The 27897-nt window shown below is 43.4% G+C and overlaps 2 protein-coding genes across 2 annotated transcripts in view; both read left to right on the forward strand.

Annotated features, from left to right (window-relative positions):
• Positions 1-10168, forward strand: part of MCUR1 (mitochondrial calcium uniporter regulator 1) — a 44427-nt gene extending 34259 nt beyond the window's left edge. Inside the window, exon 9 of the mRNA XM_037379357.1 lies at positions 7612-10168. Within this exon, the coding sequence (XP_037235254.1) occupies positions 7612-7652 (41 nt within the window). The 3' untranslated portion in view covers positions 7653-10168. The remainder of the gene's footprint in view (positions 1-7611) is intronic.
• Positions 10169-19169: 9001 nt separating this feature from the next.
• The window catches only part of RANBP9 (RAN binding protein 9), a 40853-nt gene continuing 32125 nt past the window's right edge, over positions 19170-27897 (forward strand). Inside the window, 2 exon segments of the mRNA XM_037380093.1 lie at positions 19170-19824; positions 19827-20069. Of these exon segments, the coding sequence (XP_037235990.1) occupies positions 19626-19824; positions 19827-20069 (442 nt within the window). The 5' untranslated portion in view covers positions 19170-19625.

The following is a 27897-nucleotide window of genomic DNA, read 5'->3' on the forward strand; positions in this document are numbered from 1 at the left end:
TGTTGCCAACATGACTGGGTACACATCCCCAGGGAGAGGCAGAGGAGAGAAAGCCTGCTGAGATTTCCATGGCGAATGGGAATGGAAAAGGAAGCCTCAGCTGTCAAAAGGGAGAAGTGAGGATGGAGTTGTGAAAGCCAAGGAGAGAAAGTGTTGAGAGGAAAGATAAAGTTGGCAGGGAGATGACAAAAGTAAGAGACAGGCATTAGTGAAGATATAAATAAAGACAACATCATTTAAGGAAGCAGAAGTCACGAGAGCAGTGGTGCAATGAGAGTAGACAGCAGAATGTCAGAAATGTGAGACAGAGTAGGAAAGAGGCTTGGAAGTACTTGCTGTACATGAGTTATGGTATTAGTCTTGGGGAGAGATGAGCCAAGGAAATCAGGAAATGCTGAGAATATTGAGAATAACAGTGTGCACGGTACAGGAAAGTTAGTGGAGGGTCTGAAGGGCAGAGGGAACAAGAGAGAGAGAGAGAAGTGTTAACAGCATGTGAAAGAAGCGGTGTGAGCCTTAATATCTTTAGGAATTGGTCTATGCAGTCTTGTGCTGTGAAAAGGAAAAGTCACAGGAGAAAGCTTGCCAGCGTGGGTAGGGAAGATGTTTTCGGAGACTTCTTTCCACTGTCTGAAACCTGATGGATATATATACATCCTTTAGTGTCAAAGCTAGTTTTCGGGCAAACAGGCAAGATGGAAGGGAAGAATCGACTGCAAGGAGAGAGAGTTAAGGGAAAGGAGGGAAAGATTCTGGTAGAGGAATATGGAGCCGTCTAATTAGCCTAATTGGCATCATCTATCATTTCCTACAGCATCACCGGTTCTCAGTATCTACCGTAGTGAAAGTCTGTGTAATGAAAAGTGGGATTCAGGTCACTTGACAGACAGGCAGATGTACCTGCTGACTTCTAAGCTTATGCCTGCATCTCTTTTGTCAAAGATGAGAAGCAGGGGAAAAAAACCCTGTTTTCAAAGTCAGGGTCAGCAGAGACAAGCATATCATTTGCATTTTGCTTTATTAATATGGGCTAGCTCAGCAGGCAAAGTCTAGCATACTGATAAATGATTTCATAATGGGAAAAATAGGGTCAGTGACTGCAAGTCATTTTCCCCCCTAAAGTAAATGAGGTAGTGTTGGGGGAGGCTTGGAGGGGGTTGTATTTAATTTCATTGGGAAATACAGATGTAGCCTGGACTAAAAGGGCTCTGAATATATAACCAAGGAAATATTACAATAAAAAAGAGGTGAGGCTAACCCCGCGTTTATCAGACAGTCCTGCTCCACGGTGGTGATGGTTAGCTCCCGCTGTATGGGGTCCGTGTGCTGTCGCACCGTGTTTAATCTGAGCAGCTCACAGAGCTGGCTCTGTCCCTGGTTTCTTGCACAGAAGCCCTCTGTTACCCCTCTGTGCAAATGAGACCTTTTACAGCTTGGCTCCTGTAATCTCCCAAAACATAATTGCTTCTCCCTTTACCCTGCGCTCCCTGATAGCTCAAGCACAGGTTTTGTCCCTCCCTTCCTATAACAGTTACTGAGTACAGAGCATCCCTTCGTGGATGTGTGCTTGTGGATGCGATTTGGCATGCGTTTGAGCAGTGCTAGCATTGATTGAGCCCTACTGAGGCAGCTCAAGGAACATACAGATCTGTGCAAATTAATTAGTATCTATGTGTTTCTCCTTGCCTGAGTTTTCTGAGCTTCCTTTGGGCTGGGGGGGTCAGAGACTTTGAAGCCTTTCGCTCTCCTCCACGTCATAGGAAAATTTAGTTGGATCTCGCAGCTAAACCAATGTGCTGTGAAAGCAGGATTGTCTTTTCTGTTCCTTTGCTCAAGTGTTCGGTGCCTCCGAGTTCATCCCCAGCTTGTCAGGTCCACGGTAGGATTAGGCAGCTCATCTCACCTGATCCAATAATCACTCGTTGCCAGAAGGGATGATCCCACTCCACCTCCTCCCTAGCCATGCACCCCAGCATCTTCCCTTCCTACGGCACTGGAGCTTATCTTGCCTCACAGCAGGGATTTCAAGGGAAAAAAAACCCTAACTCAGCCAAAGAAGGTGAGCGGTATTTTTCCTGGATTAGCTAGGTGAGCCATCCCACCACAGGATCACAGCCTGGGGAGGGCAGGACACTGCCCCACTTGGTGTCAGAGAGCCATTAGAGAGGCTTGGCTGCATCACCATGCCATTCCTCACAGCACTGAAGAAGCCGTGCTCAATCCTGGTCCATATTCTGCATCTGAGAATATTCTTCCATTCCTCACTCCTGGACATCAGGCAGACTCGGTGGGACTGATTCAGCCTCCAGCTCTCCGACTTTACAAAGATGCTCCCACTTGGAATGGGAGCAGTTGAGTTTTAGTAACTCTGCTTTCTCATCTCTGGAAGGCATGTGCCTGATAGTTCAGCTCCGCATCTACCAAGGCATTCGGTAACTCAGCAATTTCTCATCTTAAATCAGAATATAAAAATCACACAGAGGCACGGTCCCCAAATTGTCACAGTTAGGTGCGACAAAGCACCTACACATCGACCCAGAGCACGTGTTACTTTTTTCCTGATTATATTGGCTCTGGTGCCAGAACCACAGGACAGGGGTAAGCAGATACTGAATTGAGATGAATTTGTGCCTATTTTGTATTGAGACTGACATACATTTCAGTTTCCAGCACTATTATTAATATGCAGATATGTAAGCTATGCCATCTTTTGTGTTCCAGTTTATTGGTGTAAATGAATTGCATTATTTTAATCCTTTGAACAGAGGTCCCTCAGAAAACTTTTGGCACTCTACTCCAGCCTGCAGTGACATTACATTGATGTATTTTCTGTGTGTGTCTGTGTGTCTGTCTTCTCTTCCTTCATGCTTTATCTGTTGGCACAGAGCTATACCCAACTTCCAGCAATATGTTCCTAGGGCTAAGCAGCCAACCTACTGCCTTTTAATTGTTATTTTTTAATTCTGTGGATCCTGGCTCTGTAATCTCAGACAAGAAAAGTTGAAAGCAGGGCAACATTGCACACTTTAGTCTTTGAGGTATATTTATATCCTGCATGGAACGTAATCATTTTACTTAGATCCAACATATATCTAAGATAGAAAACCTGATAGAATATTTGAGAAATGAGAACAACTATGTTGTCTTCAGATCTGGTAATTAAAAACTAATTTGTCAAGCTAAAGGCATTCTATTATGGTGGCTTACATCATGGTGCTATCATACCTGTAACATACAGCACAACTACTTCTGTAATCCTTTGATTTGTTTTTGTCTAAACTTTAAATAGTACAATAAAACCTTCTGGCTAAATAGATACACATATAGAAACCTCATGTTGTTACATAGGTTTCTAAACATAGCACTGTATGTTCATTTTGAAGGTAAAATAGGGAACTATTATTTAATTACCACTTTTTAGCTCTGTTTGTTTACTTAGAGATTCTCCTGTCTCTAAAGAAAGTAGCCTGCTCCTCTTCAGGCAGTTTATGCCATCACAGCGTTCCACAGGAAACCTTGGGCTGCGGGGCCTTTGCAGCGTGGCAAAGTGGACTTATTTCAGACCGAGACCGAAATTTGTTCAGTGACTAATTGTACATGGCTAAATGTGTGGGGGTTTATTTCACAGGACAACAGGAATGTTTAAATAGCAGCCTGCAGAGGAACTGGGGCACTCCTCACTGCCTGCGGCCACCTCAGCAGGTGCTATGCTGATGTGGTCAAGAGGCAAAAAAAAAAAAAAAAAAAAAAAAAAAGGAAAGAAAAAAAAGGTGACTTAAAGCGACTTATACTCTCTGACTTGCAGGAGGGCCCGCGCTCACTGCAGCAGTGCGGACAGCTTTGAATGAATCACAGGATTCCAAGAATTAGCAACAAACCTCGTCACGTGGGCAAGTCACAGCACAGGAGCTGCCCAAACAATGCGGTGACCGAGGCTGATGTGATCCCTGGATGCAGGATACCTTCCACAGGAGGAAAGCGGTGATGTTACAGTAACATTAAGGGAATAGTGTGTCTTGTTCTGGTGCCCACACTTGAGAAAAATGATATTGACAATTTAGGCTTCACGAAGGAGCAATAAGAGTTACATGATATCTAAGCAAAGCTGATTTATGGTGAGAGACTTAGGATCAGTCTCTGTAGTTTATTGAAAAGAAGACCAAGAGGGAACCCGATGATGAACGGTAGGCTGTGCAGGTTCTTAACTGCAAGGGGCTCCATCATCCTGCAGACAAGGACATAGCCACATCCCATGGCAGGAGGTGAAATCTAGAAATAAGGTGGATAGTGTAGTTCAGGGTAAAGATCAATTAGCTTCATCACAATATTGTGCTTGGACCATATTCTGGCTTAACAGCCACAGGAGTCCTTTTAATTACTATGGCAAAGGTGTCATGAAATGTGTGCATGAATAATTGAGATGATATGCTATGTAAATAAGGCCAAATGCAACTACCAGAGCTGGGGAGAACTCAAAAGGACTGACTGGGACATCTGCATTTGAATAGCTCGTAAGGGAGGGTTGTGCAAATCAAGGACTCTCGCTGCTGCCGGCAACGCCAGGAGACGCTGGTTATGACCTTCCCAAAAGCTTGATTGTCCTGTGTTCCTTCCTGTGCCATCTCTGCCATGTTAGCCTGTAGAACAATACGTCGTTCATCTTCAGCTTTCTCCTCGGGAATCGTAGGTGTATTCAGGGAAAAATCCTCCAGTGCTTCTCTCCCATTAAAATCAATGAGTTTTCAGGCTGCCTGAAGATAAACACGGAGTTCAGTCTGCGAATGCAGCCAAGCAGCTACTGCTGGTGTCTGGGTGAAGCGCCGGCAGGGATCTTTCTTTCATTTCTTTGACTTCACACCCGTTTATTTCACATTGTCTATTTAGAGGCTAAGTGCTTTAAAGTGCAAACTGGCATTTCTATGGATGTAGTGTTCAGCACAGCTGAAGCCTGTCTTGATTGGGAGTTCTAGATGCAACTTGCAGATAATAGAAATTTATAATAAGGCTTGAATTAATGCTTAGTTTCCCATGCTGTATAGCTTGACATCAGTGCTGCTTTATCACTGCAAGCATTTACAAAAGCTACAGTCTTTTCTGAGAGGACTCATCAAATGCTGTTGTAGAAGGATTTTGTGCTTTGTCTCATAGCAAGTATTTCCAGAACTGGACTGTTTCTTTTCTGTGATCATCACAAATTAAGAGCATGCGCATTTGATGTACTCAAAGAAAAGCAAAAGAAATGAACATTTGTTGAACAGAAATTAATCTGAATCTAGCTAAGAACTGAAATAAAAAAAAAATAACATACTTTTAGCATACACAGGCAGTCACTGGGTCCTTGAGTAACTGCCTGCCCTCAGCTCTCTGTACATAGCTCTAGTTGCTAGCAGATCCTGGTTGAAATTCAAATCAGTTTCAGCATTGCTGCTGTCTCTTCTAATTGACTCTGTCGATACACTCAGCTAGTGGGAGGGACAGAGGAGCAAAGCAGGCAGAAAGGCCCGAATGATTTCTAACACATGCTAGGCTATTCAGCAAAACGTTATGGACACGGGGGCCAGACACTGCACAAACATTGGGATTCCCCATGCCCTGCCCCAGAGCACTCTGTCAGAAAACCAAGAGCAATTTTTTAAAATTTTATTTTTATTTCTAATGTTAGAAGCATTTAGGCCTAGACGGCGGTTGAAAACCACAGCTCAGTTGGCGATGAGCACTGTGCAGCAGCGGAAGTGCATGGAAAAATTCTGGCTGACTCATCCATAATTCATCTGGCGTCCCGGGGAACGTGCGCACTGGAGCGGGATCCCTGGCACTCGGGCAAGGCAGAGGGCTGCTGCCCCAGCAAGAGGTGGGCAGCAACCCGCTCTCTTCCACCCGGGTAACCTCGTGGCCCCTGGGCTCGCTGCGGGGCTGTCCCACTGCCTCTGAGAGGGACTGGTCCCCCAGCTGCAGCTCAGGGCGGGGGAGCGTGGCCCTGGGAGACTTAAGGACTTGCACTTCATGATGCCGCTGCTGTGGGGAAGGGGCAGCGAGGGAGCTGGCCCCATACCCTGGGATAACACACACAACAATTTGAGGAATCCATCCCAGCCCACTCAATATTTACATCTTCATACCTGCGTGCGTGTGACACTAACTCTGCTTCCAGTGACTCTGCTCTTAGTGTACAACCTCCTGCTGGGCCGTGTTTCCAAGGGCTCCCAGCGAAGGGCTGGCCAGGTGTTACTAAACCTTAATGATCTCTTCACGCAGAGCCCAAAAGGTGGGTAGCTGCAACCCAGGGCAAAGCAGTTTTTAAGCCTGACCTTCAGCTCAGAGGTAGCTAAGCAACATATTCCACATCGAGGGATTTCAGGTTACTTTAAAGGTATGACTGGCCTGAAGAGACAAGTAGAAGGTCTTGAGGGCTGTTTGAAAGAAAACCAGAAGGTACAGGATGAATATCAGAGACTGTCTGTGATTTGCAGTTGTGTGCGGTATCCTAAACTCAGAGGAGTTTGCAAGAGAATCTTACGGAAAAGAACGGAAGTGAGGAAAAAATTACACAGACAAATGAAAGTAAATGTTAACTACTTTATCTCCCTCCGTGCATTTCTCCTACTGCCCAGGGCTAAAGGAGCTGACTCCTTCAGGACTGACTGCTTCAACTGATTTTCTGAAGGGATGAGTGAAGCGCAGAGCACTCAAAATACCAGAGCTGCAAAATAAGCTTGCGGGAAATCCGTCTGTCAACCGTTACTCCTGGGACTGTGTGGTCAGCCGCACAGCCTAGGCAGCGTGAAGAGCCAAAGAGCACGTATTCATGGTAGCACCCAAACACAAGGGCCTAGGGCTGTCCAGCTGGACTGAGGGTGCCCCCAGACACCTGTAATCAAGAAGCCTGTACGTCCTAATGCTTGCCACAGCCGTTAACTTCCACCTGAACACTCTGTTGGGGAGAGTATGGAGTAACTTGACAAAACAAGATTCAGCACTCATCAGCTAGCGCACACAAGTCAAAACCATCAGTTACATTCAGAGTCTGTGTATATATATCTATTCTACTGCCAGAAGCTGTGTTTCAGGAAATTATTTTTTTAGGGCTGTAGTCATTGTCGCTAACAAAAAAGACATGACACAGACACAATCATCTAGAAAATGTAGCATGTTTTAATAAAAAAAATTGCCTTTCCAAAGCAAAGTTTCTTTACTATGTGATGTTTGATCTCACATATACTTCCATGGTTATTTTCTTGTCTTAAATCCAATTACTTCCTAGTATTTCAGTTTGTTATATGTATTTTCATCTCATGTTCTGCAACTGTTCCCAAGTGTATGCTCCATTGCACAATTCTCTGTATTATTTATTTAAGGCAGCTTCTGGGATAAAGAATTAGTCCTGGGATTTATCTGCAGTTTTGACACTGGCCATCTGGGTGATTTCTGGCCAAGCCACTGCACCTCTTCACCACTGTGTTCCCAGCAGTAAGAGTGGGGCAATAACCCTTTTTGAAAGCACACAGAGATCTGCAGATGAAGTGCTGTATAGTTTATAGTCCCTATTTACAGCAACAACTTCACTGATGAGTTAAGTACTGAATTTTCTTTTTTTTTTTTTTTTTTTTCCAGATGAAAACCTGAAGACCAGAACCTGTCAAAGTCCTTATTAACCTGTAACAGTACTGGAAAAACCAGATGATCACTGAATGCTTCTTTTCCTCAGCCTGTTGAAAACAGGCACAACAGTAAGAGAGACAAGCTTTTAAACTTGATGTTTGTGACCTATTTGGAACATGTACAATCAGTGGAAACCTTTCTCGTTGCTTCTGATTTTTGTCTTCTTAAGGTGGCCTCTGGGGAAACAAATGCAACTTTCCTTACACCTGTGACTACATGCACCCTCAACTCAGCCAGGCCAGGGTGCTGCTTAAATTGCAGAAGCCCCAGGATGTGGTAGGGAAGAACTGCCTGAATCTGAGAGGAAAGCCTTGCTGTGACACTTGCTTTTTGGTCCTGCCAGAGAGTTCCCTGAACTCGCCACAGAAGGTCTGTCAAGTTAGGAAAGTTTCCTGTAGTCTCCGCCTCTTCCAAAAATACTCAAAAGCTAGATTAATCTGTCTTGCAGTGACTTTCATGTCATCAGATAGAGGAGACTCTAAAGAGATGCAAGTGCAACAGCCAGGTAATTGTGCTAGAAGTTAGTTTTAAAAGATGTTTCCTGTACCACTCTTATGCATGACCTTCTCTTTAAAAAAGTAAATTCAAATTAGTATTAAATGCATTTTCTTAAATAGCATCAACTATGGGAAAGGTTCTTTCAACTCCATAACCTGTATAATCATGATACTTATCTCTGAAGTTCATATTTGGGGTTCAACTATATATCAAAAAAATCCCCCCTAAAAGGGGGGTGGGGATTTGTCAGATTAAACTGTCTTGCCTTTTTTTTATTACCTCATGTTTATTTCCTCAGTTACTCTTTGCATTGTTGAAACACTCTGTGCCCCTTAGCAGCAAACATCTCCAGTCCTGTTCCAGATACAGGGGCCTGGCTTTGATACTTAATATGCTGTGCGCCAATCTGATTGTTGATTTACCAGTGAGAATCCAAGGGAGTTCAAAATCCTACTAGCACAAGTGGGATTGGAGGACCAGAACTAGGACTTTTGTTTTGGAGCTGCTAGTCAAGAGATTTTTGCAGTATTAGAGTCAATGCTTTGTCCATCATCTGAACCCTAGTAAACAAAGGGCAGTGCTTGGTATTTTCATGTTTAAGAGTGTCATCTTGCAATGCCAAATTCAAGAATTTGTTTCATGCGTCTGTTGATTTTGTAACTAAAGCACCGTTAGTCAAATTGTTTTCCTTACTGCTTCGTAATTGTGGGAGGAAAACATTAAGTGGATCAGAATTGTGCACCACAACAATCATTTAAGGCACAGGATATGAGATAGAGGAATCAAACTGGAGCCAGCTGAGGACAGCTCTTCTACCAGGCACTCAAGTTCCCCTAGGAGGATTTTATCCAACCCTTGAAACCTAATTGGGGATTTCTTCCAGTAGAGCTACACCTGTAGTGTAGGCAGGATGCAGACATTTTACCACAGTCAAGCCATATGCAGCTTGGTTATACTTTGCTGCATTCTTGGCAGCACTGAAAGAGCATAAATTAGTGATTTTTTTTTTTTTCATGTATGTGTTTGTAAAAGGCACAGTACTGGATATTCGACATCACTGAGGAGCCAAAATACATATACAGTGGTAATGACCTTCAGGATGTGGAAGAAAATGTTCTGTCACTTAATTATAAGTTAATAAATAGAATAACAATTCAGGCCTTGTTAATTTGACAATGTCTTTAAATTCAATAGAGTAGATACCTGGCCCCTTCCTGCCATGCTTTTTAAGTTCTGCACTAAGCTTTGGAGGCTAGGTATTATACCTGTACAGTATGTCCTTTCTTCTCAGTTAAAAATTAAAGTAAAAGGTCATCTTGAACAGGCTCAGAAACTGTACAGGGTTGTGATAAAATATGAGGCTAACTCTAGTTGTGTACAGCCCCTCCTCCTCTTCCTACCTTCCCCTGCTTTTAGGACCTATATTAAAAGGAAGGAGAGTTGTCTTTCAGGCAGCGTTGATGTCCACCTCCAGTGCACCTCCTGAAAAGGTGTCGCTGGATGTGTCATTGTTAGCATTCATTTCGTCAGAAACACAAAGAACCCCTGCTTGCCAGAGCCAGAAAACACAGGCGCAAATAACCATCACTTGGTACTTCTTGCTGGCCAATTTTTAACTACTGCTTTCACACACATTTGTTACTAGCCGTTCATTAATGAGCAATGATTAGTTCTTTGTTATGGGGCAGGGGTCCTAAACTTTTCCTGCACTGTTGCCCCAGCAGCATTTGCTGGTTTTGTCTTCCAGTTCACATCAATCCTGCCTGAGCTAATCCTGAGCTGTAAGCATATACCTGACCAAGGAACCTTTAAAAGATCTGTGTGGCTGCATTTATAGTCTCTGTGATTAGACGTTGTTATAATACCTTCTTTTCCTGCATTTTTCACTGTACTTCAGTATTACTGTACATAAGATTGTGCCACTTTAATTATGGATCATGCTTCCACTTAAACTGATAGAGAATCCGTATTAAAAGTTTGAAAGAGAAGTTGCTGCCTTTTCTGCCATTAATAGTATTACTGGTTTATGTAACTATGTGATTCCATACAGTGATAACTTGTAACAAACAAATAAGCACCTCTGCCCACAAGGAACTTTTACTTCTGCATAAAGGAGATGAAAGGATACAGAGCAGGAAAGTTCAATGAAGAAATGAGACTGAGGTTTGGAGGGTAGAGAGAAAGTGCGGCAAAGTAGCAAGACTGCAAAAGGTCAGATCTTCTCCTGGACATGAGAGGCAGTCAACAGAATTAGGGCCAATATCAATGTCTCATACTATGTACAGCAATTCCTGCATTAGCAGTGGAAATTGAGATGTCTATAACTCAGGTGAAGTGGCTGTTTATCCTATGAAGTGTATTTCCTCTTGCCCAAGCTCTGTCTTGCCTCTTCCTATGAGCCAGGTATGACATGTCACTGAGTCACATCTCACTTCAGCTGTACAACATCTTCAGCAGCTTTTGGTCCCACCTCTTCAGCCTGTTCTCCTTGATCAGACAAGGGAAGTGGGACAGCGAGCCAGCCCATACCGACTGCTGCTCTTCCTGCTGGGCCTCCCGTGTGCCAGGCTGGGCTCTGCACACAGCTTGGCCTTGGGCTGACCAGGCTGCTTGGAGGCACCTAACAGCTCATACGGGACCACAGGGACTTGTACTGAATTGCATCAAGTAAAGGAGTTCTCGCTGCAGGCAGAGGCTTTAGAGAGCAAAAGCATGCTTTGAACAATGTGCTGTCTTTAGAAGCCAAATATGTACTGAAAGAAATCACTAAAAGCAAAAAAAACCCCCACAAATCATACTACGTAAAATGGCATAGATTTAAATTTCCTATACAGTGAGTTTAAAGTAAATATCTCATGCCTGTAAAAATACTGGAAGATATTATAAAGGTTTCAAAGTCAAGCACCCATGGTAATAAGAAACACATTAATTTGGATTAAGCTTTGCAGCTTTAATTCCTTCCCTTTGAGTGCACTTGCATCCTGGCAGTCTTCGTTTGTTTGATCACAAGTAACTTTTTCCTGAATGCAGAATGCTTGATGAAGCAGGAACTGGTTCATCTGTTTTTGTCAAATGTGCTAGAATGGGAGCAATGTCCTCCAGGTACCTGTCTTTCTCCATTAAATGCTGACAGAACCGAGGTGAGAACTTAGGTGAGATAGCTAACGCGCTGGTCAGTGAAGTAATTCCTGCTTCTAGTACAGAACGCTCTTACTGGGTGTACTAGATTTGTTCCCAGTAAAGCTCACCACCAGCTGATCCACAGCCAGTGCAAGCCTTCCTCAGAGAGAAAGTGCCGTGCTTAACGGCTTCTGGTATGCTTCTGCTGCGTGGCACTCATGGCTGAGAGGCCTGTGTGGCCCAGGAACCTTCTGTCAATCAGAACTGAAACACGTCTCTCTATGCACCAGTTCATACCTTTCTGCAGTCTGGCAACCACTTTTGAAAATGCATTTTCAGGTTCTTCAGAGTCTCAAATGAACTTTATTTTAGCATGTACTTACATCTAAAAATCCAGGCTGGTTGGTGCAGCGAACATGAAAACTGTAGCTTAATTAAACTAAGGATAGAGTTTTCATGTGATTTGTATTGCTCTCACTAATGAACTAGTTCTCCAACACAGCTTCATGCTATTGTTACTGTTAGAGAAAATGACCTTCTCTACAACATACAGCTTCCTCCAGACGGCACTTTTGTAAGGGTTAGGTTGGAGCTGGGGATAAATGCTACCTGCCATACGAATTCAACATGGCACTTCAGCAAACCTGCAAGTTGCCAGAACTATGCTGTCAGCAAGTCCGGCAGCTAACTGCAAGACACTATATAAAAGGAGGCGTTCACATTCACAGAGTTTAGGCAAAGTTGCCTGGCACATCAACAACATAACATATTGTCCAAAAGAAATAAGGAGTCTCTGAGATGATGACGTAATATTCACTGGAAGAAATAAGGAGTCTCTAACAAGATGATGTAACATATTCACTAGAAGAAATAAGGAGTCTCTAACAAGCAAGTTTATCCTAGAACTCCAACCCACAGACCATTAAAATTCAGCAAACTACTTGTTTATCAAAACCTTCCTTTAATTACCAAGAACTAGCCAAGTGTGACAAATCCACGGCAACACCAAATTGTTAGTTTCCTGCAATCTTTATGTTTAGAAATAAATTCCTCTCTACCATGAGATTTAACCTAGGTGGGCCTAGGAGTACAAGAAGCATTTGCCTATTAGCAAGCATTATGATACATTAGCAGTAAGTTAGTAATATAAAATAGAGAGCTTTTTGAGATGGAAAAGATTTGCACTCCACACTTTTCCACAACCTTCCTCAAAATATACCCAATATATTAAATATGAGGGGATCCGTACATACAGATTACTGTTTGTTCCTCTGCAAAGCCATAACACAGAAAAGAATGCTGTCAGGTCAAATCAAATAGGTGTTGCTGATTTTCATTATTTCATTGCAAATCCTTCAATACTTGTTTCAGCTGCCAAAGTCAAGGGACTGCAGTAAGAATCCCAGCTTTGTATTTTTTAAGCAAGATTTTAATTCTTCTGTATGGCAAAAGATTGTAAATATGAAAGGAAGGTCTCCTAAAAGCTCAGAAACCAGATGGCAAATAACCAGCCACCTACCCATCCTCTCTAAATGTCTTATTTTTAAGCAAATGGGCTTTTAAGCCAACTTCATTTGTGGGTGGGCATTGACTCATGAGTTTTGAACACTTACTGTGGCACTGCAAATCTGGCTCAAAACTTACATTTTATGTTTCAAAAAGCACTGCTGAAAATGTTTTTAAAGCAACAGAAATGCTTGCATTCCAATTAGTTCTTAGGCTATCCAAATCAAATAATGTATTTTCAAACCACTCAAGCGTTCCCTTACGTTGTTACTAGTCAAAACACAGCAGAAAGCTGTTAGCGGATCAGTTGCAGGAGGTTTTAAGAAGAGTTTAAGCAAGTGCCTGTCAGGAATGCTCACAGGATAGCTGGTCTAGCCGTGGAGGGGAAGAGGAAGGCAGATAACCTCTCGGTCTTTCTCAGCATTTTGATTCCTAGAAAGGAAAACTGACTTTATTAGTAAGACACTTCCAAAGGGGGAAGCACCATGCAGCTGTAACAAATCAGTGACAATGCTGTGGCTTTTATATAGTAAAGACTTCCATATTGTACTCTCTGGCATCCTCACACAGGTAAGTTCTTAAGGTAAGTTAAAAGAATTTGCCAAGTAGATAAGATTCAGTCATTTTTAAGCTGATCAAATAATATCGTTGATGACAGAGGTTAGCATAGGCGTGGCTTGGCGAACAACAATAATTGCTGATCGTATAATAATAATGTACTAGAACAGGAAGCTATTCTTCCTTCAAGCCTCTGAGCATACCCATTGCAATCATGACAGCATATATAATGGCACGTTAATCTTAAAAACAATCACCTGCAAAATCATGACCTTGTTTGAAATATTTTAATTGCTCTGTCATGCAAGTATTCCCTACGGTTACTATGACTGAACAAAGTTAGAAAAACACTGCATTTTGTCAGACGATATGCTTTGTAGATGCATGTTTTTTGTACTCTTAATAAAAAAGGAGGTAACTGTCTGCACATCCTACAGGCTTCTGGTATATTTAATATATTCTATAAATTACAACATATGATCAGTCCTGTACAGTAAAATACTACTGTCTAACAAGGGCAGCAGATTTGCAGGATTTCAGATTTCAGCAGATATTGAGTATTTGAGGCTAACTTGTTTCCCTGGAACAGATTTGAAAGAGGCAAGCTGCAGATTGACAGGAGGACTGGAAGCAGCTACAATAACTAAAAATTATTAAACTCAGTGTTTTCACCTGACAGTTTCACATTCCTAATGTCCATTTTAAATCTACTTCTGACACTAAGATTAGCATGTGGAACGTTTGAATTTGTAGGTGTGAGAGATGCAGAAAGGAAAAAAATATTATATGTAAACATGTATTTTGCTGAAGAGCCAAGTGAGCCAAAGAAAAAAGCATGACGAAACTCCATCTGCGTGCAGTTCCTGGAGCCTTACTCATCTTACTTCCTGATTCTCCTTTTTGGCCTCCTTTCCCTTAGGGCCCTCCCACCTCTATAAACACTATAACAATAATTATCCCATCAGTGGAGACTTAAACATTCTTGACATCCTAACATCTAACAAGCACAGGACGTTTCACAAAGGCCTAGCCTGGCTTTCAAGAAGTGGGTCAGCTTGACACATCCCATGTGTTTCTGAAAGCCTGCAGTCTTTGAGCTTGCTCATCTATGGTAATGGGCACCCTACCAATGCACAGACTGGAAACAAAACACTGCCTAGGGTCTGCCAGAGAACTTTAAAATGTTTATTGAAAGCACGTAACTTTTAGATTTCCATCCTAAACATGATGTGGAGGATGTCCGATGGTGCCCAGCCACACAGCAGTTTCCATACTCTGCAGTTTTGTGACCCGCCTGCCCCTCGTTAGTTAAAAGGGTACTGGAACTCTTCCAGCTGCTCGAAGGAGTCAGGATGCTGATGCACCCAGCCAGGGCAAGGGGAAAAGCAGCACAGAGTTCTTCAGTCCGTTAGTCCAAGGAGGCTGGATGATTGGCTCTTTTCTTCTTTCTTCTCTTCCTGTCCTTCAACCTTACTTCACTTGGTTACATACCACAAAGGGATTTTTTCAGTCCAGGCTGATCTGGCCAAACAAACTCTTTTACTGTAGCAATTCTGGCCACTGTGATTTTGGTTTTTTTTTCAGTCAGCCTTCAATGTTTTTTCTTATATTTCAACATTTAGATCATGCCAACTTGCTTCCACCCTCGGCAGAAATTCATGATGACTCAGAAATGGATCTTGACCCGCTAGCTGAGAATCCCTTCTCTAATAGTGTTATGGTTTGATATCTGTTTTCACAAAAGGAATAAACCAATGTGTCTTATCATATTTTCTATCCTGCCCCCATATAAACTTGTCTTCTAAATAAAACACATTCTATTCAGCTTGGAGGGCATTTTATTTCTGTGCCCATTTTGACATTTTAGTTAGAATACGATGCTTGCACAGTAGTCCAGACAGTGGAGACTATAAAATCTTCTATTTATGATCTATCCTGATGAACAGATTTTCAGTTCTTTTAAAACCACCTTGTAATACTGGGCAAAAACCCGCACCCTATGCACCAGAAAATGACCAAAAATAATTGCCCTTCATTGTGGAAAGAGGATATGGTAAAGAGCTATGAATAACTTTGGAAGAAAAGCATGAAGTTAACTATGAATGAACTTTAAACTCATTAACAAAATGCAAAGAATTTCAAAGAAACAGGACTATAGAGATTAAATTTGGTGAGATTTTGTACAAAAAGTGGACCATACTTCTACAAACCTTGGGGTCCCCATAGACTACAGTGCCCACGTACATACCAGAAAGGTAAGAAAAGAATACAGCTCCCACTGTGTACACACGCTGGTGTTCAAGTATCAAAACTAAATAGAGGATTGTTTTATATATATATATATATATGTAAACACCACAGCTGAAGCATTGGCAAGCAAGAGATTTCTAATCACTCTTGGTCTAAGATAGGCACAGGTATAGTTGACTTGTATAACAAAATTATTTCTATTAGCCCACTGCTCAGTTTTATAAAAGCAGAAGCAATGTGTTAAGTGTGAGCAGCAACATAGTAATACTGTAAATTGGAACTTGATCACCATTTGATTCAACCAAGTTAATAGCTGGTGATGGTCTATAATTCACACATGATTCATTTTGGCAAGCCTTTCATTTGTCAGTTCATCAAGCCCATCCTATATAAAAGCAATTAAGTTAGCAGTGAGAAAAACCCAAAGTCCAAATGGCAAAGGGCTTGACAAAAAAATCCTCCAGCTTGTTGGAAGATATCTGTCCTTAACACTGTTGGAATATCACAACTTACTACTCAGTAGTTTTCTTTTCTTATTAGGACCAGTAATTCAGCACAGTAAGTACAACAGTAAATAACACACTGCTGATTTCCAAGCAGCTTCTTGAAGCAGGGAAAATTAATTCCAAAACAGTTACAAAGAAACTATGCGCTGGAAAAACTTAATCAGGAGAAATACTAAACGAAGAATGGCAGCCACCATCACTACAAAGGGAAGGTATTAGATTTCAGACAGACAGTGCCTGGAAATTGTCAGGCTGGCAGCCGTAGCACACGCATTAAATTCACGTGTGACCAGGGGGCTTGGTCCTACCAAGGGAACAAAGGACATGCACAGAAATAGACTCCCAAGGAGAATCCTGTCTCTGTTTTTTGATGACAGCCAGAATGCTATTGGCATCACTAGCACAGATGGCCATAGTCCACTTACACACTCTTAATGAAAAGAGAGAGCAGCCAACACAGGATCCAGGAGTTAAACTAACCTCAGCAATGTTGAACCATGTAGAACGCTCCGTTGTGAGAAGAGGATGTGCTTGTGCAATCAGGAGAGCTTTATTCTTACCCATGCTGCCTGGAAGGTGTCAGGGGCTGCTCTCCCCTCTCCTCTAGCTCTGAGTTTCCCTGAGGAGAGCTGACAGGCATACCAACAGTGAGCTGATGCCCATGCAGCACATCTGCCGGGAGGGCCTGGGTCATGGAGTGACAGTCACTTTAAACCCCGTGTCTGACACGTTGACACCCTGTTGATATGTTCAACAAGAAGCCAAACACCCTCAGTTGCTGGAATGCTTGGATTGCGTTTTCTTTGGTTGAACTGGTCGCTAAAAGTAAACATAAATAAAACCTAAGCATATAGAAGAAAATCTCTGATATGGAATTAGGCCTAACAAGGCTTTTCTGCAAAGCGAAAGAACTTTTAGCTGATCCATCTACTGAAATTCTTTGAAAGTGTCAACAAAAGCCCCACCTGAAAACCAAAGAGATTTTGGTGGGCTAGTTAATGTTTTACAGTGTTTCAAAAGGCCTTTGATTAAATCCCTGAGCCAGAGACGACTCAAGCAGCTAAGTACTCACTGGGCAAAAAGTACTATCACAGCTCAGAAACTGGGGATGGAAAACAAAGAGCAGAATTCAACAGCGAGCTTCTGCGATGGCGGAAGGTTAATGACAGCCTGCTTCAGGGCTCTGTAGCAAGTCTCATATTGTTGCTGTATTTACCACTGATCTAGAAAGAGGGCTGTATTGTGAGAGTAAAATTTGCAGCTGTCATAATTATTTCAGTTAAGCAAGACAAGAGGGGACTGTGACGATGAGGAAGTCGTAACAAAATAGAATGGATTATGTAATGGTGAATATTAAGTTCAATATTGAAAACGCAAAATAATGCATGTTAGAGGGGAACACGAGTACTGCTTCTAAATCTGACAAGTTCCAATACATTTACATCAATTGAAAAGCAGAAACTGGGCATTTACGTAAATATCTATGTGCTATCTCTAATCCTCACAAAGTCAGAAAACAAATAAGCTAATAGAACACAGAAGGAATAAGTAACATATTGGTTAACAGCAAGTATTATAATACCTCTACATAAAGGAATTTATTTTCTCCCCTGGCATAGTCTACAGTATATCCTACCTCAGAAAAAGTTATGTGGATGAGTCTGTCTGGGGCCATGTTTGGGGGGAAAGGCTTTTATAAAAAAACGTTTTGATAATTTGGATTATTTATCCTAGGAAGGTTGTAAATGATGGGATAAAAGCAATCAGAGTAGTGAATAACATCAAAAATTAAGCATGGAAACACCTGCTCTCCCATTTTACTGTAGAAGAAATAGGAACTTGATTGTGGCAATCTCAAAATGGATGACATGAAATATTTTTGCAGGAATGATGAGTGAGCCATAGATTCAGGAAGCAGCTATGGCAGAAATTTTGTTGACATTCGAAAAAAGTTAAGACACCTCTACAGTTTTGAACATAAACACATCTGCCGAAGTTTATGTTCATATTAACTCTAAACTACTAAGCTTCATATTTTACAACAACCTCTAGGTATTAGGAAGCAAAATTAGATCTAATGTGAGATAGCCTACCAACGCCAGGGTAATTGACCCTTGGGCATGATTCAACATGTGTTTTGACATCCATCCTAGGTATTTCTACTCCTGTATAGTTTGCAGTTCCTTTTGACAGGGTATTTTTAGATAATTGCATTTTGTCCAGCCATAGATGCTACTAAACATCACAGATCAGTCTCGTGCGGCAGGATATTTTGGTGACTATAGGTGAGAAACGTTTAGCTTGTTAAAAGCTTTTGTGAGTGTCACACCTGCATTACCTCACCAGCCATTTCACAGAGGTGAAGCATTATGAACCTGCTCTATTTCCTGCTTCTGTACCTGTTCTCCAACACGCAGCTGGCCATGGTTTGCGAAGTGCCCAATGTTTCAGGTCCCAGACCTGTCCGTGAAATTCCCTTCCTCTCCTGATGTTTTCAAAGTCACTGCTTGCCTGTCTGTAGATGCATCTCTTTCATTGCCGCCATGCAAAAGCACCAGCACAGGCAGTTTATTTATGATTAATCAATGACATTAAGTGCAGGCAAAAATACTCCCCTAAAGCACAAACCAAAGGAGGAAAAAAGACCCCGAACACAGTTCTGCTCCCCCCGTCCTCGCCAGCGGAGACACTCCCAAGCTTTCCCCTCTCCCGCGGGCCACCCCGCCCGGCTCCCGGCGGCCCTTCCCCTCGCCATCGTGCCCTAGCGGGGGCGGGCCGCCGAGGCGAGCCGGGCCTGACAGGAGCCAGCCTCCCAGACAGCTCCGAGCGCCAGACCGGGCCGGTCGCCATCTATTTTCTGTCCCCGCCGTTCCCGCCCCTTCACCTCAGCGCAACCGCCTCGCGCCCCGGCGCGCGCCGCCCGCCCGCCCAACGCGCCCGGCCTCGCACCCGCTGAGGGGTGGAGACCCCGCCCCTTTCTCCCCCCCCGCCAGCGCTGGAGGAGGAGGAGGAGGAGAAGGAAGAGGAGGAGGAGGAGGAGGAAGGGCAGGCGGGGCCGGGCCGGGCCCCGGGCTCAGCTGACGGGGCGACGCACGGCGGCGCCTCGCGCCGGGGCTGGGCAGAGAGCGCGCGCGCGCGGGACCGGGAGCGTGTAGGGGAGGGGGGGAGCCCAGCTCTGCCGCGGCGCCTGGCGCGCGCTCTCCGGCCGCCTCGCTTCCGCCAGGCGCGCGGCGCCGCTGCTCTCCCCGCCTCACTCGCTCCCTCCGCCCCGCGGCTCCCTCAGCTCAGCCCGGCCCGGCTCCGCGGCTTCCCCCGCTCCCATCGGGCCGCTCTACGGGCCGCCACCGCTGTCGTCATCGCCCCCCCGGCACCCCGCCCCCCTCCGAGACAGCTCCGGTTGGGGGTGACCCGCCGGCGGACACCTCGCTCCGCAGCGCCCGGGCCTGCCCGTCGCTCCGCCCCGGGCCCGTCCGGTGACAGTCGCGACCGCGGGAGGTGGCGGCGGAGGAGGAGGAGGCCGGAGCCGGGATGTCCGGGCAACAACAGCCGCCGCCGCCGCAGCTCCCCTTGGCGGCCGCCGCTCCCCCGCCGGCGCCGGGGATCCCCTCCGCTGGGGCCGCCAACCCCGGCCCCGCACCGGCCGCCGCGCTCCTGCTCCACCCGCCGCCGCCGCCGCCGGCCACCGCTGCGCCGCCGCCACCCGCCGCCGGCGGCAGCGGGCCCGCAGCGACGGGGGCGGCGGTACCGGCGCGGCGCTGGGCCTGTCGGTGGGGAGCGGCACCGGCGCCCCGGCGTCGTTCCCGCACGGCGACCCGGCCCTGAACGAGCAGGAGAAGGAGCTGAAGCGGCGGCTGAAGAGGCTCTACCCGGCCGTGGACGAGCAGGAGACGCCGTTGCCCCGTTCCTGGAGCCCGAAGGACAAATTCAGTTACATCGGCCTCTCCCAGAACAACCTGCGGGTGCACTACAAAGGTGAGGGCCGGCCCGGGCCGCCGCGACCCCCGGTGCCCCGGCGGGGTGCGGGGACCCTCCCCGGGCCGGGGGCAGCGGCCCGACCCCTCCGTCGGGCAGTGGGCACAGGAGTAACAATAACAGGAAATAACACACGCTCCTCTCCCGCTTTCTTCTCCTTCTCTGCTTTCTGATCCCCTAAATCGCCCGCAGCGTGGAGAGAAGGGGCTTGTTTTTCCTTATTTCAGCTTTATTTTCTGTCCTTTCCCCTCCCCCCGTTTCTGTCGCGGTGTGGGGAGCGGGGGGGCGGTGGGGGGCAAGGGGCCGCCCCCGCCTCCTTATGCTTCTGGAGTGGGCATTATGTAAACTCGGAGACTTCCCTCTGGATTCAGGTATCGCCACGAGATTTGGGTCTGAGGCAGGAGAATAAAGGAGAATCGACATGACGTGTCCTGTTTATGGTAATGCGGGAGAAAATAAGTGGCTTTTTTTTTTTTTTTTCCTTCTGTCTAGGAGAGCAAGGGTTAAATGGAGTTAAGAGCAGCAAGCGTTAAGCTATTAAACACGGAAATGACGGGAGGGGAAAGCTCAGAGAAAAACAGGGTTTATTTTTAAACTGTGAAAAATAGAATTAAAGTCATTGGTATTAAACTGTTGTACAGCCTATGGAGTGATTTGAGGGAAGGAATGACAACAAGACTTACATTAATAAAGGTGACTTTATAACTTTCTGCCTAAAGTTACCGATCTTAAATGGTAAAAATCAGACTGTGCTTTTGTATAAATCAGCAAGAGGCGAGAGAAGAAAAACTTGTGGTGATTGTTATGAAATGTCATAAAACCTGGAAACATAAGCGTACACTCTGACCTGAAAAAACACAGACACATCTGGTGTTCTAGGCCCAAGTCCTAAAGTAGAAATGTGGATTCAAAACCACTTCTGAGTTGGCTGTGAAGAACTGGATCTGACAAAAGTCTGTAGTCAAATGAATGTAATGGGAGAGGAAAAAAACAACCTTGCAATTACCCTTTCTCAGAATTTACAGTGGAGAAATTCAAGTGAAATCTCGATGAACATGTTACTGTTTAATCGGAGGAGGAAAACGGCAACACAAACACATGGCAGGATTTGGCTGCCATGAAAGGATTAAATGTACTCTGAGACTTTTTTTTTTTCAGTAGAGAGGCTTTATTATTACATACAAAATACTCTGTCAAAAATGCTAAATTTAATGCACCATACAAAGATAATAAAGGAGGTTGATGACTACAGAGCAGGTTTCTGGGAGGCACTGAGTGATTTAAGGACATGTAATTTAATACTCAACTCTGAATTTCCTGACTTTTGTGCAGTGTTTTATGACCTTGTATTTTTAGAAGCATTTGTATTTCTGGTGTTTAGTGGCAGCGGGTTGGGATTTTTTTGGTTTTTTTATAAGATGATCATAGCTTTATGGCCATCAAGTTCTGCTGGTTTGTTTTGCTTTGACCAACTCTTTGCTCATGAACTGGAATTTAGAGGTGGAACTTCTCTGGTCTGTCAGTCTAACTGTAAAAGTACATTTTCAAACTTTCTTTGGGCTATCCCTGTTTTTCCTCACTTTTCTCCTTTGCCTTAGCATTAAAAAAAATCCATTACCTCAAAGAAACCACAAGAGGCTCAGCATGTTTCTGAAGCACAGGTAGCATAGGAGATACTGTGGATACTCTGCTAGAAGTCATAAAGCACGCTTAGTAAGTTATAATAATAAAATACCTTTAGCTCTGAAATAATAGTAAGTGATTAAAGTTGAAGAATTCCTAGATCAGCCCAGAGGACTGGAAATGAGAGGTGCCCATATAACATGCCTACACTTTTCTTTCTTCTAACTGCAAGTGGGAGTGAATGGTTCTTAGTGGCCCATCTTCTCTTCCTGGTAATTTAATGAAGGTGGCTGCTAGGGCAGCCCCATGCCTATGTTACCAGCTGGCACCTGGAGTTGCTAACTGGACTAAGCAATGAACGGTGTCAGGGCATTCCTACCTTGAGAAGTGTGTGGGGGGGAAACAGTCTAAAACATCTGCCTTTTCTCCTTCCTGGATCCTTCAGCCCTGAGAATACAATAAAAGGGAAGAAAATGAGGCGGCTCAATGAGGATACTAAGGGAAGATAGCAAGTAAGAATGTGCTTAGCACTGTGAAATGTTTCTGCAAATCAGTTGCAAATAAAGGTCTCAAAAGAAAGCATTCAAAATATCTTGTGGAATATTGGCATTTACAGCGGTTCTGAAGTATCTCAGTAGTCACGGTAGATGTTTTTGTTGAAAGGAAATTTGAATCTCACATTGAGTGTGGATAAAGATCTGTTGTATTCTTGACCAAAATACTCAGGGAAGGGAGACAAGACAGGCCTGTCCAAAGAAGCCAGTAATGAAAAGCAAGTCTTACTGTTTCCTATTACTGTAGTATAGGTACCTTGTACACTTATGCTTTCTCTGCTGCCTCTGTAGATTTCTGGCTCTAGAGCTGTGTTTCTGGAGTAATTTCCTCCTTGTCTGTGACTGATAGGAGTGGAAGGTTTAACATCAGAGCTTTCCTTCCACCCTGGAGGTGTTGTGGATTCATGTCTCTGCAAAAAATGTGTGGGGAAACAACTGGAGCAAAAGCTTTCAAAGTAATTTTTTCATATAACTAGCTTCATAATTTTAAGGTGCTGATGCATTGTGAGCAGTGCTATTTTTGTTTCATTGGTCTGTGAGAGACATGATGGTGTTCTCTCTGTAATTTTGAAGATTCCTTTCATTTTCTTGCATGCCAGTGGACAACTTGCATGGCAACACAAGCTGCAGTAGAGGTCTCTTTCTACCCATTGCAGCTGTGGTGCCTGGTGTACTGTGTTTCTGGACTTTTAAGCTTTTTGCAAGCATCCTAGAGAGTGCTTAAAAAAATCAAAACTGCCACAAAACCAGTCACTGAGTAAGTGGTGGAGGTTTAAAGAAAGGAGTACAGTCCAGCATCAGGATAACAGCTCTTTAAATATAGTTGGGGTCAACAGAACCCAAGGGTCAGAGCTCTTTTGTGTTATCTCTCAGAATCATAGCATTACTTACAAGAGGAAAGCAGACGTGGGAGGTGGTTGAAGGCAAGATGCATTGATTGCTGTGTTGTTAGCAGCAAGGCTAATTTCTTTCCCCAGTGACCTATTCTGTTGCACTTTTACACATTCTGACTCTTGATTAGGATTCTTTGTCAAAATCTGGATATGGAATACATATATGTTGGCACTAGTGACACTGTAATATATTAAAAGCCTATACCCGAGGGTATTTCTGTTTTTCAGATGGACGGACCTACATTTCTGTCTTGCTGTCAGTTAGCTGTGCAAGCTGATAGAAAGCGAACACTGTCCTAGTGACTGTTGTTCATGGTATACATATGTAAGGGAGACATGAAAAATGATATCAGAAAAAATCTGTCATTTCACTTAATTGTAATGTTAACAGCTCTGAGATGTAGGTAAGTGGTAAAGAAAGCATAAAGGTTCGCGCAAGTGTGTGTGACATGTAAAGCAGTTGCACAAAATATGTCGCTGTTAAGGTAGGACTTTAAAAATATTCCCATGTTTCTAAAATACTCAGAATTAACACATGGATCCTGTTGAAAAACAGGGATTTCATAAATGCCGTATGTAATATGAATGTTCCACTAGACAGACAAGTTCAGTTTCCATCAGATAATAATCTGTTATGTAGTATAAGGAAATAAAAATACCGACTCAATGCATGAAGGGAACTATATACAGAATTAGGTGAACAGACTAAATGGTCAGTGTTAAAATCATGGAAAGTTCTATAGAAATTTCACATAAGTTAGTCTTGTGACAATTGCCCAAAGAAAGCTGAGGAAAGTTATGCAATTTTGAGTAAGCTGCCATTGCGTGAACTTTCTCTGATGTATTGCAGGCCAGGAAATCTTAGCCAGACACTTATTTACAATGCAGTTGCCTTTGAACTGTGTCTAGTGCCAAACTAAAAAAAAACCAAAACAACCAAAAGCCATCTGGTGCAAACTATGCATTCCGATTTCTATAACAAACAGAAGAGAATTCTATAGTAATAGTTCTGTGTTGTCATTCAGTGATAGAAGGATGGTGTCAGTTTTTTTGGCAGAAAATACTTGAAATACATTCAGTACAGTACAGTATGCCTGTTTTGGACACTTTGTAGCTCTGAGATGTCTTGTTGCTTCAAACTGGGGAAGAAGTTGAAGTAAAACTAGTAATTTTTGCACGCCTTCTTTTTTTTCTTGTCTCAGTGAAACTTTCCTAATGAATTCAACAGAAGATTAGGCCTTGATTATTTTATTTTTGGCACTGTGAGCAAGTCCTTGAACCACCTGTTGGAAATAACCGCAGTTCAGCTTATGTAAACTTCATTTAAGGATTTGAACTGTATAAACACTTTTACTTTTGTCTAGGTAGACACTTCCGTAGACTTCTTTTGGACTATGCCGTGCATATGCATTACACACATTTATGTTCGAAGATTATATTTTTGGAGGCTAAAATGGCCTCTCCAAAAACGGTTTTACCTGAATTGGCTTTTTTCAAGTAGGTGGAATTCAAATTTTGGTTCATTTCAGTTTATTTTTGCTAAGGGGCTGATCATACTACTTTTAGTAAAAGCAATCAGTGTGAATTACTGCTTAAAAAAAAAATAAAGCTTTACTCCTTAAGCATGGTCAGCTCATGGTTAAACACTTTCAATGAAAGCCAAGTCAAAACCAATTCTGCTAATTGAACTGACCTATGATCTGATTTACAGTGTGAAGTTGAAGACTTGTACACCTGTTTTCCCTTCTCTGCCCCAATATATCTGTTTGCAGAATTCTTTTTTTAATGCTGAAAATGATTGAATTTTTTGTGTTAAATAGTACATACTTTAAAAGTATTGGTTTAAATACTTTAACTATAGCTTGTTGCTATGAAAGAGGTCTGTTTTGGGGAATGTAGGGCAGTGTTTGTGTGATCTGCTTAGGGCGTTTAGAACCTTCGATGCAGAAGTTCAGAGCTGGGTGTCAAAAGTGCCTTTTTATTCACAAGCAAGGAAGTGGGGACTCAGGTTACCAAAGAATGTGGCAGCAGTATATAATGCTAAGGTAATAGGCCACTCAGGTTAGTGTCCCATCAGTGACAGTGGCCATAAGTGAGAGCCTACAGAAAAATCTAAAACCATGCTGGGCATACATGGTGCATCCCCTCTCAGTTTCCAGCCATTTTAAGCTAAAGGTAGTTTCTCAGTTAACTTCTGTTCTAGAGGCTTGCCCAGCATCCACTTTAGCATCGGTAAAAGCCTTTGATAAGAAATTTGCAGTTCAGCTACCTGTTCTGTAAAGACCTTCTTTATTGTTTTAATGCTGTCGGATAACTAGTGTTTCTTGACTCCTCAGGTAATCAGCTGTAGCTTGGTAGTACTGAAAGTCTCAACTAGCATGTTGAGACAGTGTACAGGTATTTGGAATATTTGAAAGTGGTTAACTGCTTGGTGCTGTTGAATTTGCTGTTAGAAATAATAACTGTATCTTAACTACGAATGAAAGCAGCATACTCCAGTAGTAAAATGGGATTCACAGGAGATTATATTAAAAGGACAGCAGTTCTAAATTTAGGGTGTCTTCTGTTTTAATGGGATGAAAGTAGTTTTGGGCACTGACTTCCCAAAGCGTGTTGCTTCACCACATGAAGTGTTTGGCAATACTGGTAAGGTATCCTGTTACTTCTGCCCCTGTGTCGACCTCTTATTTGCAGTGTGACAGCTGTGTGTGGCTGTGTTGTGAACCGGAGCAGGGAACTGATCTGCTGCTTTAAAAAATCTGGTAGGTTTCTTAAACCCAGTCAGCTAATCAATCTGGCTTGTGGTATGTCCTTGCAAATAGCTGCCTGGATTGGGGAGAGGGTGGGAGAAGGGGACTGGTTTCAGAAAGAGATGCTAAGAATACCTTGTATTGGTATTATTTCCAAACACTTTAGATTGTGATTTCACAAAACAAAGTCTGCTGGGTAATAGATGTACATTTTCAATAATATTTGGCTAGTTCCTACTACTTTAGTCGTCTCTGTGGAAGACTTGCCCAAATAAGGCGCCTGACTCAGACTGAAACTACACAGATTGTCAAGTGCATAGAGTAACCAAGGGAACTTCTTCGCAGTCTATTTTAAAGTGAAAACCTAAGGACATTTAAAAACAGTGTCTTTCCTTCCCCTCCTCCCCCAACAAATGCATCATTTAATCAGAACTATCTGCATTTAAGAGATCTCTCAAGAGTTTAATGTTCTGCCCATGAAGTTTTGGGTGCCTTTTAGCTGAAGGATTTCTGCACGCTTAGGAATGATAATCTGATTTATAGTAGCTTAATGGTGAGCTACCAGCACTTGAAAACCAAGAAAACCTATGGAAGCTCTAAGGTTATGTACTTGGTTATTCGCTTCATTGACACAGCCCAAAAATAAATAGCAATCGAGGGCTCAGTTGTACAGATGTGAGGTGTTAGCTCTTTTAGGGTTCATATCACAAGCCTTTTTCAGAGACAAAGCTGATTGTGCCCTCTGGGGCTGCAGGGGCCGGCTGTTTGCTAACTTGAGCAGGTTGAAAAGGAATACTGTACCTCAGACATAATTTAAAAGTGGTGAACAATAAAACATGTGTGCTGGCTGGTGTATGGAGGAGTAAATTACTGGTTTTTCCTCATGTGAGACTTTTGAAAACAACATGCAGAAGGTAGGTAATAATATTGTAAAACCTATGAGGTGATAAAAGGATCTTTGTATAAAATGTGTTTAGTAATGACATAATGAAGTGAGCAATGCGTCTGCACCCAGGAAAGTAAGATGATGGGCTAGTTGCCTGAAGTTAGTAACACACTGAGGTGAACTAGTTGCATCAGAAAAACTTTGTAGGTTAAACCTCTTCTCAGTGAGTGAAGAATTCGTGCTGTGCTAGCAAGGTTTGAATGCAAGTGTGACTGCGATGAAATGGAGAGCTCTTCTTGGCTGAGTAGTTGCCATTTGGTAAGAGATGGTTGGTGCTAGCTTTACAGGCAGGTAAGCGTTCACTGTTCTGTCACCGTTTACACTAGAGGGCTCTGTGGTTAGAGGTTCAAGTAGTGTAGGTCAGCTTTCCGTGATCCTGCTGGCTGGCAGCGCTGTCATTTAACTGCATTCTTCCTTGCTGTGTGACCCCGACCTGCTGCACACGAGATGTGATTAATCTGTGCCTGAGCAATAATTCCAGTGCTAATGCTGCTGGAAGGAGTGAGGGCTTTTTGGTTGCATTTTTTGTTTGGCTGGTTTTTTGGCATATGCAGATCAATTGCTATGCAGGTGCAGTAGGCCTCCCTGTCTGGACTGGAGGTGACAGCTGGAGTGCTGCAGCCCAAGTGATTCGCACAGCACACTCAAAACAGTCATCTCTTTTATTCATGCCTCAGATCCACACAGAAGGTGGGCATTGGATCTATGTGAATTATTCTTATGACAATGACAATCTGTTCCTGGTTGCCATCTTGTTGAAATACCGCTTGCCAGGATCCAATATACTTTCCACCTTGCTCTCTTTTTTTTTATTTTTTATTTTATTTTTTAAACTCTGTCCTGTGACCCCATGTGTAACTTTCACACAACAGTTGAGGGATTTTTGGTGTGCCTGGGAGAGGCTGAGCTTGCTTGAACAGGCTGTTGCCAAAACAAGTCATCTGGCCAAAAGCCTGCTTCCAGGTTGCCTTTGGAACAAAGGGCTGTGCAGAGGGTGACACATGCAGGAGAGTTAGTCATAGTGGAATGGAAGTGGCTCTTGGGTTTAGGTTGAATGTCCCT

This window comes from Falco rusticolus, chromosome 3 (assembly GCF_015220075.1).
Source record: "Falco rusticolus isolate bFalRus1 chromosome 3, bFalRus1.pri, whole genome shotgun sequence".
NCBI lineage: Eukaryota > Metazoa > Chordata > Aves > Falconiformes > Falconidae > Falco > Falco rusticolus.